At 39.6% G+C, this 17,871-nt stretch overlaps 2 protein-coding genes across 2 annotated transcripts; one reads left to right on the top strand and one right to left on the bottom strand.

Annotated features, from left to right (window-relative positions):
* Positions 1-599: 599 nt before the first annotated feature.
* LACTB (lactamase beta) lies at positions 600-10,905 on the top strand. Its single transcript, XM_058846556.1, has 6 exons — positions 600-999; positions 1,964-2,030; positions 3,721-3,911; positions 4,254-4,599; positions 5,864-6,029; positions 8,300-10,905. The coding sequence occupies exons 1-6, from the start codon at positions 685-687 to the stop codon at positions 8,841-8,843; spliced, it is 1,629 nt and encodes a 542-aa protein (XP_058702539.1). The 5' UTR covers positions 600-684; the 3' UTR covers positions 8,844-10,905.
* A 2,322-nt stretch (positions 10,906-13,227) lies between these two features.
* Positions 13,228-17,670, bottom strand: LOC131582940 (small ribosomal subunit protein eS27-like). Its single transcript, XM_058846557.1, has 4 exons — positions 17,523-17,670; positions 17,225-17,333; positions 14,797-14,907; positions 13,228-13,720 (listed from the first exon to the last, which is right to left on the bottom strand). The coding sequence occupies exons 1-4, from the start codon at positions 17,526-17,528 to the stop codon at positions 13,692-13,694; spliced, it is 255 nt and encodes an 84-aa protein (XP_058702540.1). The 5' UTR covers positions 17,529-17,670; the 3' UTR covers positions 13,228-13,691.
* Positions 17,671-17,871: the final 201 nt, after the last annotated feature.

Here is a 17,871-nt window from a genome sequence, read left to right as displayed (position 1 = left end):
AAACACTTCAGAAACTGGTAAGTAATTAACATTACTAATAAGCATCGGAGTAAACAAGGGGTACAAGGTTTACAAATGGGATAAGAACATTAACTGTACATAACTAAACACAGTATTTTAACCGGGGTGGATTTCTTGAGAGATTTTATTCATGACAAAGTGACAGGATGAGAGGACATAGTCTTAAACTATGCTGGGGAAGGTTTAGGATGGGCACTACAAAGAATTACTTCACTGGAAGAGAGCCATTGGAACGGGCTGATCAGAAAGGTCTTGGAGTCATGTAGACCCTGGAGGTATTCAAAGAAAGACTGGGAGTTGCACTTAGTGCCATGGTCTAGTTGATAAGGTGATGTTAGCGCTGATCTCAGAGGTCTTCCTGTGATTCTGTTCATCGCCCTGTCCGGCCAGTCCTGCCGAGCCCCGGGGGAGCGGCCCGAGTGCGGCGAGTCCCGCTGCGCGGAGCGAACCCATTTGCAGCCCGTGGTGAACACGGGCGAGCTGCGCTGCCCCGCTCCCGCCGCTGCCCCGGGGCCTGTCCCGCCGCTGCCCCGCTCCCGCCCCTGCCCCGGGGCCTGTCCCGCCCCTGCCCCGGGGCCTGTCCCGCCCCTGCCCCGGGGCCTGTCCCGCCGCTGCCCCGCTCCCGCCGCTGCGGCAGCACCGCTTCTGAGGCGGCGGCGCTCGATGCGCTCGGGGCTCGGCCCGGCGAGGCGGCGCCTGTGGCCCGGCGGTGCCTTGTCCGCCCCGGCCATGTCGGGCCTGGCGCGGGCCTTGCGGCGGGCGGCGGCTCTTGGGCGGCTCCCCGCGCCCCGCAGGGAGGGCGACGGGGCCGGGGCGCGGCCATGGGGCTGGGGGCTGGCTCTGGGGCTGGCGCTGGGGCTTCGGGCGGCGCCGGCGGGAGGGGAGTCAGAGAGCGGGCGGGAGGAGAAGCCGCCGCCGACCCCGCGGGGCTTCGGCGCGGCCGTGGAGAGGAGCAGGGACCTGGTGCGGAGGATCAAGGTGCTGAGCGGGGGGACGGCTGAAGGCTATCGGTGCGGGCGCAGCTTAGGCCAGCTTGATACAGTGGTCTGTGGGAGTGTGGCACAGTATGGGGCATCTGAGAACAACAGGGAGGCCTTAAAATCTGTAGGAAGGAGAGGCAAGAACCATAGGAGAAGCGGCCGAGGGCACTTTATTCAGCCTGGAGGAGAGGAGACCTCACTGCGGACCGCAGCTTTCTCATGAGGGGAAGCGGAGGAGCAGGCACTGAACTCTGCGTTCTGTGACAAGGCAATGCCAGGAAATTATGTCAGAAGAAGTTTAGGTGGCTATTAAGAGAAGATTTCTACTGAGAGTGTGGTCAGGCACAGAGCAGGCTCCCCAGGGAAGTGGCTATGACTCGCAAGGCTGACAGAGCTCAAGGAGCCTTTGAGAAACGCTCTCAGGCACAGGGTGGGATTCCTGGAGTTCTATGCAGGGAGCTGGCCTCTAAGATCCTTGTGGGTCCCTTCCAACACAGGATATTCTGTGACTGTGTTTTAAAAGCACGTAGTAGTTACTTTGAAAATCCAGCTGAAGCTTCTTTGAAATCTTGCCTGCCAATTGGTGATGCAATTTGCCGGTTGCGTATTAACTGTGCCATGTTTTGTTTCTTTTGCATATTCCGTTCAGCAATTTAATTGAATTATTAAAGCAAAACTATTACCTTGCTATTCTTCTTAGGTATATTTTTCCCCAACAGCTGAGTTAAAATGTCAGCTTTGCAAAAGCAGTTTGTACCAGAACCAAACTGGTACATAACAAAATTTCAAATATAATTTGACAACAATGCCCAGGTCTATTTGTACGGTTTTTATAGCTTTTTCAGTTCAAGGGCTTGAACCTCCTGGGAGGAGGTGTTTCTTTAATTGTAAAGATATTTCTAAATCTCTTATGTTGTTTTTTGTTTGTTTGTTTGTTTTGTTTGTTTGTGTTTTTTTGGCAGGACGAAGCAGGAATCCCAGGTATATTAGTTGGAGTTTCTGTAGATGGAAAGGAAGTCTGGTCAGAAGGTTAGTATGTGGGAGTAGTAGTTGTGCATACTGTCAAGAACTGATGAACATTTTAAAAATTACCAATTCAACAAGCTAATCTGGGATTTCATCTGCTTGATATCCCATCCATAATGTCTCTGGACAGTAACCAGAAATGTGTGTTTATGTAGTATCAAATTACACTTTCCTTGGGAAACTTCAATAGTTTCCAGGAATTGTTAATTTGTTAACTTCCTGAATATGCTAGTATGTCTCAACAGTTAGATTGGAGAACCTTTCTTCCACTAATTTTTCAGATTAGCCTTTGAATGTACTTTGGGCATATAGCTGTACAGTGGTCTGATAGCCCTGTATGTAAGAGAAAAAGAACTGTTCTCCCCACAGGAGCTTCCTTAGTAGTCAAAGGAATAACAGCTCACATTTGATGGCCTGTTTGTGGGCTGAGGTGTAATTTTACTGGGAAGGTACTGAGATTTAACAGGTGTTATCCTTACAGAAACTGCAATTGATTTTTCTGGTTGCACAGTTTAGCTTTAAGTAGAGTCTGTTAGTACTTCTCATATCATGTAGACATTTGATGTTTATAAAAAACCCATCAAAATGTGTATCTGTTCTCAGAAAAATCTTCATGAGTTTCAAAAAGACCAGTTCTGGGTTGTTTGGGTCTCCTCTCTCCATGGGGGGCAAAGTAGGAACAGGTGTAATGTATACAGTGACCACAGTACTAAACCTGTTTTCTAGATGATGGGAACTGTGTGAGGTTTAGAAGTGTTTTCACCAGGGAGAAAAGCATCTGCATTGACAAGCACCAGGTTCTTGAGTAGCAGCTATATAAGAGAAAGGGTCTTGGGCAAATGGCATGTCATCTGTTTTAGTTCTTGTACTTTGCCAAGATTTGGGGTTTTCCCTGAGCAGTTCTCTGTTAGACTGCAGTTTTATATAGACAGAGGAGTGTTGCTTGCAGGCCTTTCTTGTACTGAAAACTGCAATCATGTCCTTGCTGCATTTCCTTGCTTTTATGCTGCAGCATCACTTGCACTTTCTTCAAACCTGGCTCAAACTGAAGACTAGTTCGGCAGCTTGATAATGCCTTATTAACCCAGTTCTTGCTACCAGACATGTGGGTTGGTTACATAGGAAAACACTGTTACAGAGACTGTTAAGCTGTATTTTAATGGAAGTCATGCTGAGTGATGTTGAAACATAGTAACCCCTCAGTTTTGTGAAACCTACAGTTCCGTAATTAGGATGAATTTGTGAGTGATTTCCTCCCTCAGTTTCTGTATTGGTAAAATAAGACCCTTTACTGCTTCAGCCATTAATTCAGAACAATAAAAGGAATGTTTCTGGTCAGTTATTTCATGATCTAGGTTTTGGTCTCTTTGGGTTTACTACACTGAAAATTTAACCTAAGGAGTGTGAATTTTGGCTTAATCTTTAATCTCATTTATCATAATGTTTGTTGTAGTCTTAATCAGCAACTTGGGATGCCATTGTCTAATCCAATGGTCTGTGATTAACTGCTGTTACTACAGTAAAATGTTATTAACTGAATTGAAGCAGGGGCTAGGATAGTCCAATGCTTTGTGTCCCAGTTTAGCTGGAGGAAAAATATTTTAAAGGGCCAGTAAATTTAATTCATTGCATATAATTAATTCAGCATGACTCTGTGCAAAGGATTTACCAGAGTGTTTTTATTTCCTTAAAGGTTTGGGCTATGCTGATGTAGAGAACCGTGTGGTGTGTAAGCCAGAGACCATCATGCGTATCGCCAGTATCAGCAAGTGTCTTACAATGATGGCTGTTGCTAAATTGTGGGAAGAGGGTAAACTAGATTTAGATGCTCCAGTGCAGAAATATGTCCCTGAATTTCCAGAAAAGGTCTATGAGGGTGAAAAGGTATGTAATTGTTTACTGGTAAGAGGTTTTTTTTATTTTTGTTCCTGTCACTGCATAGCTATCTGTGTACAGGTGCCTAATCTGGACCTACAAAACACTCAAAATCATTTAGACAAGTACTGATGTTTCCTGCTCAAAAAAGCATATTTGGATCTTCACTTTTATATCAAGTGTGTAGTGTCCACATATATACTTTTTTTTTTTTTTTAATACTGTGTTTAATAGATGATATTTAAAAGGTCTTACACCTTTGTCTGTTCTTTGTCATGGTGAATTTTACTTTTCTGGTGATTTAGTGTTTTTCTTTTAGTGAAGAGAGCTCACATAATTCTGTCTACCTAGGTCACTATTACCACAAGACTGTTAGTTTCACACTTGAGTGGGATTCGTCACTATGAAAAAGATATTACAAAAGTTAAAGAAGAAAAGGAAAAGGCAAACAGAGAACTTAAGCTAACAAAATCCTGTCAGGATAAAGAACAAAAAGAAAAAGAAGGTAAAGGGATTGAAAAAACTGATTGTGTCAAACAGAAGAAAGAACATAATAGTGAGACAAAAATCCAACATTCAAAGCCTGGCAGGAACAACAAGGAATTTGAACAGGAAGAGTATTATTTGAAGGAAAAATTTGAAAGTGTGATTGAATCACTGAAGATATTTAAAAATGATCCTTTATTCTTTAAACCAGGTGAGTTCCTATTAATGCAGACAAAATATGCTCTTTTGGTGAGTTTTGTTCCAAATAGTTTTAAGTGTAATGATGGTAGTAGAGTCCAGAGAAGAGTTTGTGTGGGGGTTTTGCTTTGTTCTGCTTCCCTCCCTTTTTTTTTTCTTCCACATGCCTCATTAAAAGCTCAGCAGAGAAGTATTTGGTCTGTTCTGCACGAAGCATCTGGTCATGTAATATTTATGTATAAGACATTTCTCCCAGGAGCAGTAAGTGCTCTGAAACACACCAGTTAGTGGATTTATAAATGCTAAAGCAGAATGTAATTCTGGTAACAAATTTGTATCTACAAAGCATTTTGTAAGCTGATACCAACTTGCTGTAGTCATGTTCTAGATAGGAACCAAAAGCTAAAATTTTACTGAGGCACTAAATCAGACCTAAAAAAATCTACAGGAAAAACACAGAATCACAGAATTACTGAAATAATTTATTATTTGGATTATTTAAATTAGGTCTAGAGAGGACTTTGAGGAACTTTGGGTGTAAGTTTTAAATGAGTTAGGTTAAGGTAAAGTATACGTATTGCTGAGAAACAGTAAATAATGTGCATTTAAGGGGAGAGGGGTAGGAAGAGGGAAAAGTTGAAAACTCACCATCTTGGAGAGCTCTAGGAACCACTTCAAGTAAGAGATCTGTCTCAACTGTAGGCACTTTAGCAATTGCTCAATATGTAAATGTTTCATAGAAGGCATTAGCATAACGATGAGATTTTTTTAAAATGAAACATTGTTTTGTAAATAAATTCTATTGTCTTAAATAATATACATGCTTGTGTTCATATAATCTTTTGGGATATTCTAGAACTAGAAACACTGTGCTAAAAGTGATGAATGTGAATACTTCTCTTGTTTTCCCTTCTCTTGTGGTATGGACACACAAACAAGTTACATAGCTGAGCATCTTTTAAGCAGTAATTTTATGGCTTGTGTCAGCTTTCCAAATCCAGACATGTTAGACCCGATGTGGTAAGTCTCATGGGAAAGGATGTTAAATGTCAGCGTTGACATCTTGGCATGAAACCTGACTGTGCACAGAGATCCCTGGAAGGTTTTAGTGCTGTTCTCTTACCAGGATCTGTGTCTGCTGCAGTACAGAATTTCCTAGGCTAGGATCAATGGTTTATTATTAATTGCTATATATAGTTTGATTTGCACATATGATTCCATTTAAGCATCATGCAATTAACGTGGGTTTTTTTTCCCTTTCTCACTGTTTCTTCAAGGTAGCCAGTTCTTGTACTCAACGTATGGCTTTACTCTCTTAAGTGCTGTTGTGGAGAGAGCTTCAGGACAAAAATTTACAGATTATATGCTGAAAATGTTTCGTGATTTGGATATGCTGTCAACTGTCCTGGATGACAATGAAGCAATGATATATAACAGAGCAAGGTAAACAGGGGTGGAACAACTCTTAATTTTTCCACAACTCTCTTGCCCTTTCTATTTTAATTAGGACAGCTGAATTAAGAATGTGTGATTTTTCTTTTCCCAGAATTTGAATGAATGACATTTGAATGAAGTGCTGTATGTTACCTCAACATTATTCATGTAGCTGGTTCCAAGGCCATGGTATAGGTTCTGTAATTAGCATGTAAAATTACAGAATAAGAAATAAGTATTTCTTGTTCTAAGTGTGAATATGAGAGGCGAGGGGAGTAATAGGGGTGACTTCAAAGTTTATATTTACTTTGGGTACAAGTAAGCACATAAATGCAAATAAAATAAGGAGTAACTAGATTATGTTGGAATATATAGTTACCTTAATTTGCTTAATATACTGGCATTTAAAGGGTTCCATGGAATTGTAGTAGTCTCACAGTAACACAAGGTAATCATAAATCAAATTTCAGTATGAATCTTGACCAGAATTAAAATTATGTTTAATACCAATTGAATTTTAAATTAATTTAACATAGGAAAAAAACCCCAAAACTCTCCCTGCCCCCCTCACTCCTACACAAAGAAAGCAAAAGACGCTCACAAAACAACAAGCTGAGGGAAATTTATGTAACTGGATAACCCATTCCAATATAGTGGATTAGGCTAGAGTTTCTTGTCTTATTTTATCAACTTTCTGTCTGGGCTCAGAAATTGATTATTGACTCCCTGGTTAAATTTTGGTGTGGGACAAGAATTCATTTGTTGAATGACAAAATGGTTCTAGTAACAGTCCCATGAAAATGAGACTCAGACTTTTAAAAAGTCTGGTTTCTAAAATGCTCTCAAAGAATACTGAACATGTTGAAGCTGAGGTTTATACTAAGTACAAGTATATATTGAAAGTGTGTGCACAGTTTTACTGATCTATTCTGAGATGCTTTGTGCTGGTGTTTAGTTTGCTTGCAAAATTTCAGAGGCTCTCTGGCTGTAGGCTCAGAGGCTTATCTGAATGATAGCGATGTTCTCATAAATTATGAATCCTGTACAGTCGAGGCTTTTTAGAACATGTGTATGTTCATCCTTTTTATAAACTGAAATATGGGAGGGATCAAAGAATTTGGACAGATGCTGTTCTGGGAGTCTTTTTATAGGTACTTACGGTTAAGCAAAACTAATGGGTTTGCTTCTACAAATTGGAGCTTGATGCCTCAAAATAGAATGTATTGATGCATTAAGGTTTGTTTAATGGTTTGGGTATACTATATTCATTCAATAAGAAAATGCTTTAAAATCCATGTTCCAGATCTTTTAGAGGTTTAAGTCAATGTCTTTGTAACAGGGCTTTTTTGTAATCAAAACACTCATTATGGGGACAAGATACTAACTCACTGTCAGAATTGACGGTAGTCTTGCATCCTGGATCTGGATTCATCATTCTTCCTTTGTTTCAAGCTCAGACTTTCAGTGTTATAAGTTATTCAGAAGTTTGCTAAAAGGCTTTCAAATACAAGTGGAATCTGAGTAGGTTTTTTCCATTTCGTAACTCTTCAAGTAGTACATGGACCTTATTTGGTGAAAGATTAAAGGTTGAAATTCCTTGGGCTATATACTTATTCAACAAGTCCTTTTCACACGTTGTATGAAATCAATCAAGTCATGATTGGACTGTTTCTTTCAAAAGTATATTTTGTTCTGCATTTCTGTTGTATTGTACCTGACAGTTTATTCTGCAGCTCTGGTTGGCAGTTTCTAATTTGTGTTATGCAAGTTTCTAATTTGTGTTAATGCCTCTTGCTTTGTTGTAGAGTACGGCAGCCATAATGGGGCAGTGGGGGGAAATCAGCCATAAATGGAAACTACTGTCTCAGAGCAGTCACCTAAGCTTCAGCTGTAGAATTCCTTGTTCTTTAAAACTCTTCATATCTAGTATAGGGATTTAAGAAAAAAATCTGTGTTGGCTGATCTATTTCTGTCCCATCTCTTATTTGTATATTGTCTTTATTCTTAGTATATCCTAAGACTAAGCAGAAGGATTAGTACTTTTCTTGAAGTTAAGCTTCTAACCTAAGAAGTCACCTTAATTTTTGTTTTTCTGTCTGAATTACTTGTTGATATTTTTTTCTGCAATAAATATATTTTAAAAATATATTTTAAAATTCCCCTAAATGGTTGCAAGAACAAGCTAATACATGCTCTGTCTGCTCTTTTAAGGTAGCGTAGCTTAAAATCATTGTGCATAGTACATGAGAATGACAAGATGAATTTTCTTGAATTTTTAGGTGTTACGTTTACAACAAAAAGGGACGGCTGGTAAATGCACCATATGTGGACAACTCTTACAAGTGGGCTGGTGGTGGCTTTCTGTCCTCAGTAGGTGACCTCCTGAAATTTGGAAATGCCTTGTTGTACAGTTATCAAGCCGGACAATTTAAAAACAGGAATTGCAAACTTCTTCCAGGGTACCTCAAGCCAGGCACGGTTGCAATGATGTGGACCCCAGTGCCAAAAACAGAAGTGTCGTGGGACAGGGATGGTAAATACGCCATGGCTTGGGCTGTGGTAGAGAAAAACCAACAGTATGGCTGCTGCAGACAGCAGAGACACTACGCATCCCATACTGGGGGGGCCGTGGGGGCCAGCAGTGTCCTCCTCATTCTGCCTGAAGAGCTGGATACTGAAGCTCTGGGTACTTGGCCAGTAGCACCCCCAAGAGGAGTCATTGTCACTATTATCTGTAATATGCAGTCAGTTTCGCTCAACAGCACTGCCTTAAAGATTGCAAGGGAATTTGATAAAGAAAAACGGGCACAATATATGGACTAAAAGAGATGTATGTGACTGAACTCAATGTACTGAAAAACAAAGGGAGAAGGGTGTAATTTGATTTCAAGTTCCTAAGAATATGGGAAGAAAAAGCATAAAAAAAATCACTTAATTAACCTCTGCTAGTGGTGCTAAACTTACGTGTAACTGGAATTAATCTCAGGGAAGTTCTTAACTCACAGAAAATGAGAATGTAACAGTCAAAGGTGACTTTCTGTAGTACCTGCATAAATTATCATTATATTAGCAGGTAATTTTTATCAACTAGTGAAACACTTGACCAAGATTAAAAAAATTGTTTTGTTTTTTTTTTTGCACTAAGTGCAAATTATCTACCTTAAACATTAAACTTTTGGAAAAATTCACATCTTGACTTGAGCACACAAATAGGTTGCTTGTTACTCGCACAGTTCCAGTCTGCCAAAATTATTCAGTATTACTTTCTAAAGAAAAAATGTGTCACCATTGCTTTTTGTTTTCACATACCACTTCCCTTCTTTGCTTAAAAAAACAACAAAACCCAAACCTTGAAGCTACCTCCAAAACGCAGACTTATACCAGAAGCAGGCTTTTATCAGAGCTGTGGATTAAGAGCTAGAAAAGAATGAATCTAGAGGCAATGTAAGTGAAACTCTTTGTAATTTAGATGTTCTGTCATCCATTTTTATTGGACACAGAGAATGTGTGAAATTAGTTTGCTGTGCAATAAAGGTATTATTTCTAGAGTCAAACCCACCCCAATAGCACAGCGTGGCAAGCTGTCAAACTGTCCCATTTGAGTGATCTACATGCTAACTTGGTAGCCAGAAACGAAACTGTATTCCATAGTGTAGATATTCCCTTGTAAACAGGAATTAGGAAGTCAAATAGTTCAATACAACTTAAAGCCCATTCTTGAAGTCAGGAGTCCAAGTCTCACCAGTGGAACACGGCTACAGTGGCTGCAGCACAGCTCTGAGTGCTGCATCCAGAGATGGGGACACCTCCACCTCCCTGGGAACTCCTTCCAATGGCTGACCACCCCTTCTGTGAAGAAATTTTTCCTGTTGTCCAACCTGAACCTCACCTGGTACAGCTTGAGGCCATGTCCTCTTGTCCATTCATTTGTTCCCTGTGGGAAGAGGTCAAACTCCCCTGGCTCCAGCCTCCTGTCAGGGAGCTGTAGAGAGTGATAAGGTCACCCCTGAGCCTCCTTTTCTCCAGGCTTAACACTCCCAGCTCCTTCAGCTTCTCCTCATCAGACTTGTGCTCCAGACCCTTCCCCCAGAGAAGGCAGAATGTCCACTGCCTTTCTCTGCATGTTCCAGCTCCTCAATGTCTTTCTTGAAGTGAGGGGCCCAGAGTTGGATGTGAGACTAGAGGTGTGAGATTTTCTAATCTTCCGTTTTATGATAGGAATAAAGTAGCATCTGAAGTGTTCATTTTACATATTTCACAATGGCATGGGAGATCTTTGTGATCTTGAATTTCAATTGAATTGATTTGAATCTCAAAGATTTACCCTCACCTCACTTCCCCTGCAGTTACATTAGACAGTATTTCCAGGCTGAGACAAAACAGAAGTATCTTTCAGGAAAGGTTTCACTACTTCCTTTCCTGCACTGCTTAGCAGCTCTGCTTCTCTGAATTTAAGGAGCAAGATGTCTTGGATAGCATCTAGCAGAAGACAACCATGCTTCTTTTAGTATTATCGTCATAGTTGTTACCTGCCCTGTGATGCTACATCATGCTTCCATCTCTGTTCCCACTATGCCTGTGATAATATTTATTACCCAAGACCAAGAAACTGGGAAATTTAGTATTTTGAGGAGTCAGTGCTTTACCTACATTTTAAATTGGAGCTAGTAAGACTAGTTTAGTATACTTTTCATAATTACAATCATTGTTGTACCTTGAAAATTATTTGCTTGGAGTTTCTGGCCCACTCACCAAAATTTCTCTTTTTTATTTATTAATAATGTATTGTCTTTATCTCAAGAATATCCAATTAGTGAAAACAACAGAGAGAATACTTCTGAATTAACTTTCATTGGTCAGGCAATAAATTATCTCTTCTTCTGAAGTCTTTGGTTTTGTCTTGATTTACAAAAAATATGGATATGATCTAGCATCAATATCCAACAATGATGGACAAAGACTCTCTGTTTTAGTTAGAAAGGATATGTTTAGTCATCGCTGGACTGCTGCTGGGTCACCCCTAATAGGCATGGCCCCGAGTACAGGTGATTACATGCTTTTTATTTACAGAAGTATTGAATACAAATACATATTCCTAACCCACTCTGTGCTTCTCATGCTAATAAGGAAAAAGGCAATTAAGCATGCATGGTTTGTTCTTTGAAATGGGTCGGTGGTCTTTTTATGAGTAGGGGTCCTGGAAGAGAGGAAGGTATACAGCTTCTCTTCATTTTGACCTTCCTACCTTTCAGGGAAAAATGATAAATGGGCCCAATGGGCCTTTGGCTGGGATCCTAGTTTCCTGTTTTAATGAGTTTTTTGATTTACAATTGTCTTAGGTTTTCGAAGATCCTTATCAGTTCCCTGTTTTCCCTCCCAAGCCCAGATGAGTCAGCTTCTACATCTAGGATAGTTAGCAATTACCTTCTAATTCTAAATTCTAATTCTAAATACCTCTCCATTTGCCCTTAGTTTTAGCATGGCCCATCTGGGTTTTTTAATTAGTCTCAGCAGAGCTTACTCCATTCCAATTAGTTCCAGTAATGCCAATTCCCAATTAAAACCCCAAGTTTTCCAAAATCCAGAACTGTTTTAAGGTTTGTGTTTCAGTCTGACAGTTCCAATATAGAAGTACTGGGGTTCTTCCCCCAGCCTTGAGCACCTACTGACTGGGTAAACAGCAGAATTCAGTGCTACTTTTAGATAGGGAATGAGAATAAGAACTTCTGGTTTTGTGTTGAACATCTGAATAGAAATAGACCAAACACAATATTTTAGATACAGAAAATCTGAAAAGTAATACTTATTTTAGGATTTTGAACATATGATACACCTGTTTTGCAAATGGTATTTCTTATTTTTTAAAACCATTCTGCATACTTGGCAGAAATTAAGTTTCACTTGCTGATTGTTGTGTGTGGATTTACACAAAGATTGAGATTGTAGAAGGTGTAGGTTTACTGTTACGTCTGTTTGCATAAGACCAAACATTAACAAATGTAAATACTTGAAGTATGTATAAAAATGAATAAGGGGTAAAAGCTAAGGCTTTGCTAATACCACGATATTAATGCCAGTGTCTCACTCCCCACACAGAATATGTTTAGCCACCAATTTTTTTTTTTTTTTGTACACTGTGTTCTTTATACTTGGTCTCCTGTAAGTTAAGGCTTTTAAAAAGCCTGTAATGTTACATGTGTAGTACTAGAGATGCTCTGATGTCTACATTTCATCTTCTCCTACCTGGAACAAAATGGGTCCCTTACAGTCTGCTTTGGTATTAAATTAATCATGAGTTCTTATCTTTTAGGGCAGAGAAGGCAGAGATATGAGAGACTAGGAATCAATCTGGCCTTAGCATAGGTATTCAGGTCACAACTAATATTGCTACTTTGATCTTTGCTCTAAAACCAGTAATTTGATGGGCTTGCATTGTATATGGGAAACTGGTCAATTAAAAGCAGCTTCCACGATAAACTTACTTGTCAGTGAACCTTTGTTGTGAGTGGCACTGACATAAACCTCTACTTTTCTTAGAAGGCATGTGTATTCCATTGGTACACCTGTTTCTGTATCAAACACCTCCTTCTGCATATGGTAATTACATGTTTGCTGTTTGAAATAACAGAAATAAAACTTACCTTGCAAACACAACAAATTGTGGTACCAGGGTTTTATTTTAATGACTAGACATGTCTGAGTTTTCAAAGTCATAAAAAGAATACTAGTTAATTAGAAAATCCCAACAATAATTAGCTCACCAAGAGACTGGATACTTTTAAAGAGATGTTGATACATAACTTGAGGTATTATATATGTAAGATTTTGTTTGAATATTTTCTCATGGTTAAAAACAAAATCCATTTTTACCAGCCATTTAGAAAGGCATGGCTTTCAAAAACTAATTAAACCCTTTTCCTTATTGCAAGAAGGCAATTTTTTAATAACAGTATTCAATACTAACAATATGCTTGGGTTTGCTGTACTAGTGCCTAGATAACCATTCACACCTCTTAGTGTGGTTCCATGACTTTTATATGCCAATAGCCTTCTCTATACTGAATGTTTTCAGTGCTTTGCAATGGAGTATCTTTTTTTTTTTTTTTTTTTTTGATAGAAATCTCAGTTTAGAATACCAAGTACAGTCTTCAGATCAAATTATAGGGAGGGAAAATCCAAGCATTCCAGAGAAACAGCTGAACATAAGTGAGTAACTTTACATTTTTATTTATCACCATATTACCCAAGATGGGGAAGGGATTACAGCAACATTGAAAGTAAATGAGCCATTTAAAATCTTATCTAGCTTTTGCAACCCTTGCAGTTATGGCAGCTGCAGTAATAAAATACACACAATGCGTTCTTAAAGCAGTTTCTGTCACTATATGCATTACACTGCTGTAGTTTATGATTTACAAGGGGCAGGATGCAGAAGTCCAAGGTTTTTACAGTTTAAACGTAAAATTATAAAAATAGAGCTCGGTTGTCTGCAAACTTACAGGAAAAACTTGCACTTCAGATCATTTATTGAAAAAGAGATTCCAGCAGATTAGTCAGCAGTAGCATGTAATTTGTACAAAATCAATCACAATTACATTTTTGTTGTAACAGGCATTTTTAAACTAGTAAGGCTTTCAGGAGCTCAGATCCAAAAATCACATGCTGAACTGTTCAGTGTTGCTTTCTTCTAAATGAACAGCCTGCAAAGAAATCATGTGAGTAGATATGGATAGTCCTTAAATTGTTAGACTGCCTTGAAAAATTGTCCATCCAATGTAAGTAAAAAATTAATGGATTAAGTTTAAATTACATGTACCGCAAGAGGTGAAGACTTAGCACTTGTAAGTCTTCTTTAGCTCAATGTGAACAATATGAATGTCACACAATTCATCTTAGGATTAAGGTGTACTATTTGTTTTCTTCCAGATGCCTTTTAAAATTTCAGTCTACTGTTCCATCCCTTAGTGATACAAACCCCAAACTGAAACAGCTGCTATGTGTGTTGCTACCATTTCAACTGCTCAACAGCCTTACTTCAGGTATTCTGTCCTCACGTTTACTACCCCTGTGTAGTAGCAAATTATACAAGCACTGCTATGTGTAATTTGTACATGTGTTTACCTTTTGCCCTTTAAACAATAAATTAATAAAATCTGGATTAATTTTTATATTTTTTAAATCCTAAAGTGTTTCCAGTGCTTTTCATACACCCCAGACACTGGGCTGCGCTCAAAGATATTGGTGTTATACCACTTATCTGCATCTACACTATCAGTGGTTATTTCTTCCCTTATAATTTATATGAAACTAATTTCCTTTGAGCCAGGGAACTGCGTTACAGTAGGGCTGCTTAAAAAGAAACAGGCAGGCCATTAGTGGCACAGTGGCACAGAATTACTTTAGCCTGGCAAAAGTACCCTACTCCTTTGATGGTACTTTTTTACACTCTAAACATAACTCAGAGTTCAGCAGCAGTATTTATTACATAAGCTGAAGGGAATGACAAGTCACCTAAAACGAAGTGTGTTTGATGACAATGTAGGTGTTTAGCTGCCTGGCATATCTGTAGAGTCATTTAAAAACATTTAAAACCATATAAAAACAAAGAATTTGAAGAAAAACTCACAATTCTGGGCCTGTTTCTACTAGTCAACTCTAAGCAAGTTGCAAAATCAGTGTTCTGGTATCAGTTTCCAAAATCAAAGGTATAATATTTGCAGGCTATAAAATGCATTTATGTAAGTGGCATATTTAGGTTGTGTAACATTGTTCTTACCTTCTGTGAGCCTGGCTTTGCCCCCAGTTGGCTGACACAGGACAGTTGAGCACCCTACACATAGAACTACTGTCTGAGCATGGCTGAAGACAGTGGTAATCTTGTAGCATCCTGAAAAACAGCATTATGAAACTTTCCACCAGATATTTCTAGCATAATTTTTTTTATGTATTAATTGAATCAGGTACTCTAAATACACTTGTCCAAAATGCATCTGTATTTCATTACACAACACACCAAGCCAAGTGAAGCAAACCACTGTTGTGTTCTGAAGTGCTTGCCTTTACTTACATGCAAAGGAAAGAAAGTTAGGTAACAGAAACTGGTATGACTCCCATATGAAAATCAACAGACCCTGCTGGCTGACAATCCCTAATTTGCTTATCACATCTCCTGCACAGAAGTTCAGCAGTTATAGATTAACCTTCTCTGCTGAACAGAAGAACCCATGTAGTTGGGGAAATATTTAACTTGTAACAGTACCATACTGCTGCTGACAAAGTCTGGCAGCTGGGAATATAAACAGTGCTGTTCCAATCTGTGTTTGCTTTCTGTTTAATAATTGGTACCTGTAAGGCTTGGTTGCATTATACAAAACTAACATAATATTTATATGGAAAGATTTGCACAGAATAACTCCACTAATTCCCTATGAAATGCTTTTGTCTACAACTTAAAAATTCTGTGACTTAAGAAATAATGAAATCATTCATACATGGCTTAAAAATGTGATTTTCACTGCTTTTCAATTTTTTTCTCCTGAAAAGTATTTTTAATTATTCAAGAGGTATTTTTGGAGGGAGAAAACCTATAAAGGATTTAATCTGGATGTGAATATACAAAATAAACAGGTAAAGGTAAGCAGAGATAGCATTTTCAGCACATGTGGATTAGAAAGCTAAGATAAGAATACATGTTGTGAGGAGGGTCCTCTGACAAAAGGTCTGCTTGCTAGGGAGAAGTACTAATAGAGAGAATAACAGATCTCTGTTTAAATCACAAAAAGTAACTGTACAAATCTTTCTTTGTGAAAAACTGCTAACAGCTAAAATTTAGTCACAGCAAATTTTGGTTTTCCCCTACTGAATGTGAACTTGCATGTTGATGAGTTTTTAACGTTTTTGGGTTTAGCAGGGAAACGAGCCCAACCCACTTGTGTATCTATGTAGGAACTTCCAATTCCACTGACCCAGGCACATATAAAACCATTTGTTATTTTCAATGACTTGTGCGTGGGATCCTATCATTACTGAAACACTCCTGCTTTACTCTATATATCCCTCAAACACAAAAAGCAATTGATCCAACAATAATGAAGATAACCAATGACATGTGGGCCTATGTTGACGCTAGCTGTATCACAGTGTATGCATTCATGTATACTGGTTTGAAGAAAGTGTAGAAAACCCACCCAAAACCCCAGAGGCTTAGCCTTCAACCCTCTATTTGTTTAAAAGCAACCACAATTTACTTTCAAGCTGTTTAAATTAATTTACCTCACTTTCAGATGTAATACAATGTCTCAGAGCTTCTTAGAAAACTAGGCTACTAAGAAAGAATAAGATAACAAGAAAACCTGAGCACATCAACAATTCCCTGCTTCGAAGTCAGGAAGATTCACTATTGTAAGGAAGTGTTTTCTTACTCCTAGAATCTTCTTATGCTGCCGCAGTTTCTAGGAAGTTACCACACTGGGCAATAATGGATAGAACTGTGCTGAATAAAAAAGCTGACAGAGCACACTCCTGTAATGGTGCTAGAAAATCCCATCATTTAATTTATAAAAATGAAGTTGATTATACAGATGTCTCTGAGCCAAAGTAATGAAGATCTGTGAAAAGTGGGCGTAGGCAACATCTTACAACCCTTGTATACGAGCTTAGTTCTTAACAGCAACATGCAAAAAAGGCAGTTGTGAAGGTTTTATTTTCTATGTATATGTGCAGTATCCCCGCATATATCCTTGTCAAAAGCTTTTCCTGTTGCTCTTCAAAAACTAACTTACAAAAGGAGAAAAACTATGTTGGCTTCTGTTTGATACCTGTGCTATGGATGTTTTAAGGCATCCATTTAATCTCACTTTTTATACATGTAAATCTGGGGGCTAGCAACGGTTTTATAAAGGGAAAAAACCCAACTAAAGAAGCTCTCATGCCAGTACCTCCAGAAAAGTCTATTTACATTAACTTTCTCCAAAGATAGAAAACACTTTTATTTTTAAAAAACCCAAAGCAATGTACAGACCCTTTTCTCTACAGAATAGATAAACCAAACGCAGATTTAAAAAAAAAATAAATTATTAACCGTTATATGAAGATGAACAGTATACAAAACTAGTTTTGTTCCTTCCATAACGCATGACCATTTTAAAGATTTAAATAAATGCTTAATAAATAAACTTAATTTAAATAAATGTTTAAATATTTACCTGGACATTTTACATCCATAAAGTAGGAGTTTGGGCTCTGGACAAGACGTTTCTTTTTGTGCTTTCTCTTCTCATCCTCTAAGGAGGGATGCACTAGGTCTTTGGCCAACTGGGTGGGGCAAGAGGAAAAGCGCACTGCGCGTTACGCGGCCACGTGGAGCGGGGACGCAGGGCCGGCAGCAGCGGCGAGCCCGAGCGGCCGGAGACCGAGGGCAGCTACTCCGCTCCGTCACCCCCCGCCCCCCACGGTGGCCGACGGCAGCACCGGGCACGGTGCAGCGGACCGTAAACAACTCACCGGCATGTCCGCCGCCGGGCCGCCCCTTCCGCGCGCTCCCGCCCGGCGCGCCGCCGTGCGCCTGTGCCTGTGCCGGGGCGGGAGTGCCGTGTGCCTGTGCCCTGTGCCTATGCCTGTGCTTGTGCCTGTGCCTGTGCTTGTGCCTGTGTCGTGTGCCTGTGCCAGGGGCGGGAGTGCTCCCGCTGCGGAATGGCCGCACATGTGCCTCCGACACCCCGGGATACCATCCCTTGCAGCTTAGAAGTGCCGTTTAGAAGCGCATCGGCTTCACACTAGCTGCTGGCTACATCATCAGTCATATGGCACAGAATCATAGAATGCTGACATAGCCTTCACGGAAGGCATCTCT

This window comes from Poecile atricapillus, chromosome 11 (assembly GCF_030490865.1).
Source record: "Poecile atricapillus isolate bPoeAtr1 chromosome 11, bPoeAtr1.hap1, whole genome shotgun sequence".
Classification (NCBI taxonomy): Eukaryota; Metazoa; Chordata; class Aves; order Passeriformes; family Paridae; genus Poecile; species Poecile atricapillus.
This window is presented reverse-complemented; position numbering and strand designations above follow the sequence as displayed.

Coding starts and splice junctions, on each gene's coding strand:
- LOC131582940 (XM_058846557.1), bottom strand. Junction 14,908..17,224: donor TATGGATGTAAAATGTCCAG/GTAAATATTTAA, acceptor GCTGTTTTTCAG/GATGCTACAAGATTACCACT. Junction 13,721..14,796: donor CAAAGCCAGGCTCACAGAAG/GTAAGAACAATG, acceptor ATTTCTTTGCAG/GCTGTTCATTTAGAAGAAAG.
- LACTB (XM_058846556.1), top strand. CDS start 685: ATGCGCTCGGGGCTCGGCCCGGCGAGGCGGCGCCTGTGGCCCGGCGGT. Junction 1,000..1,963: donor ACCTGGTGCGGAGGATCAAG/GTGCTGAGCGGG, acceptor TTTTTTTGGCAG/GACGAAGCAGGAATCCCAGG. Junction 2,031..3,720: donor AAAGGAAGTCTGGTCAGAAG/GTTAGTATGTGG, acceptor ATTTCCTTAAAG/GTTTGGGCTATGCTGATGTA.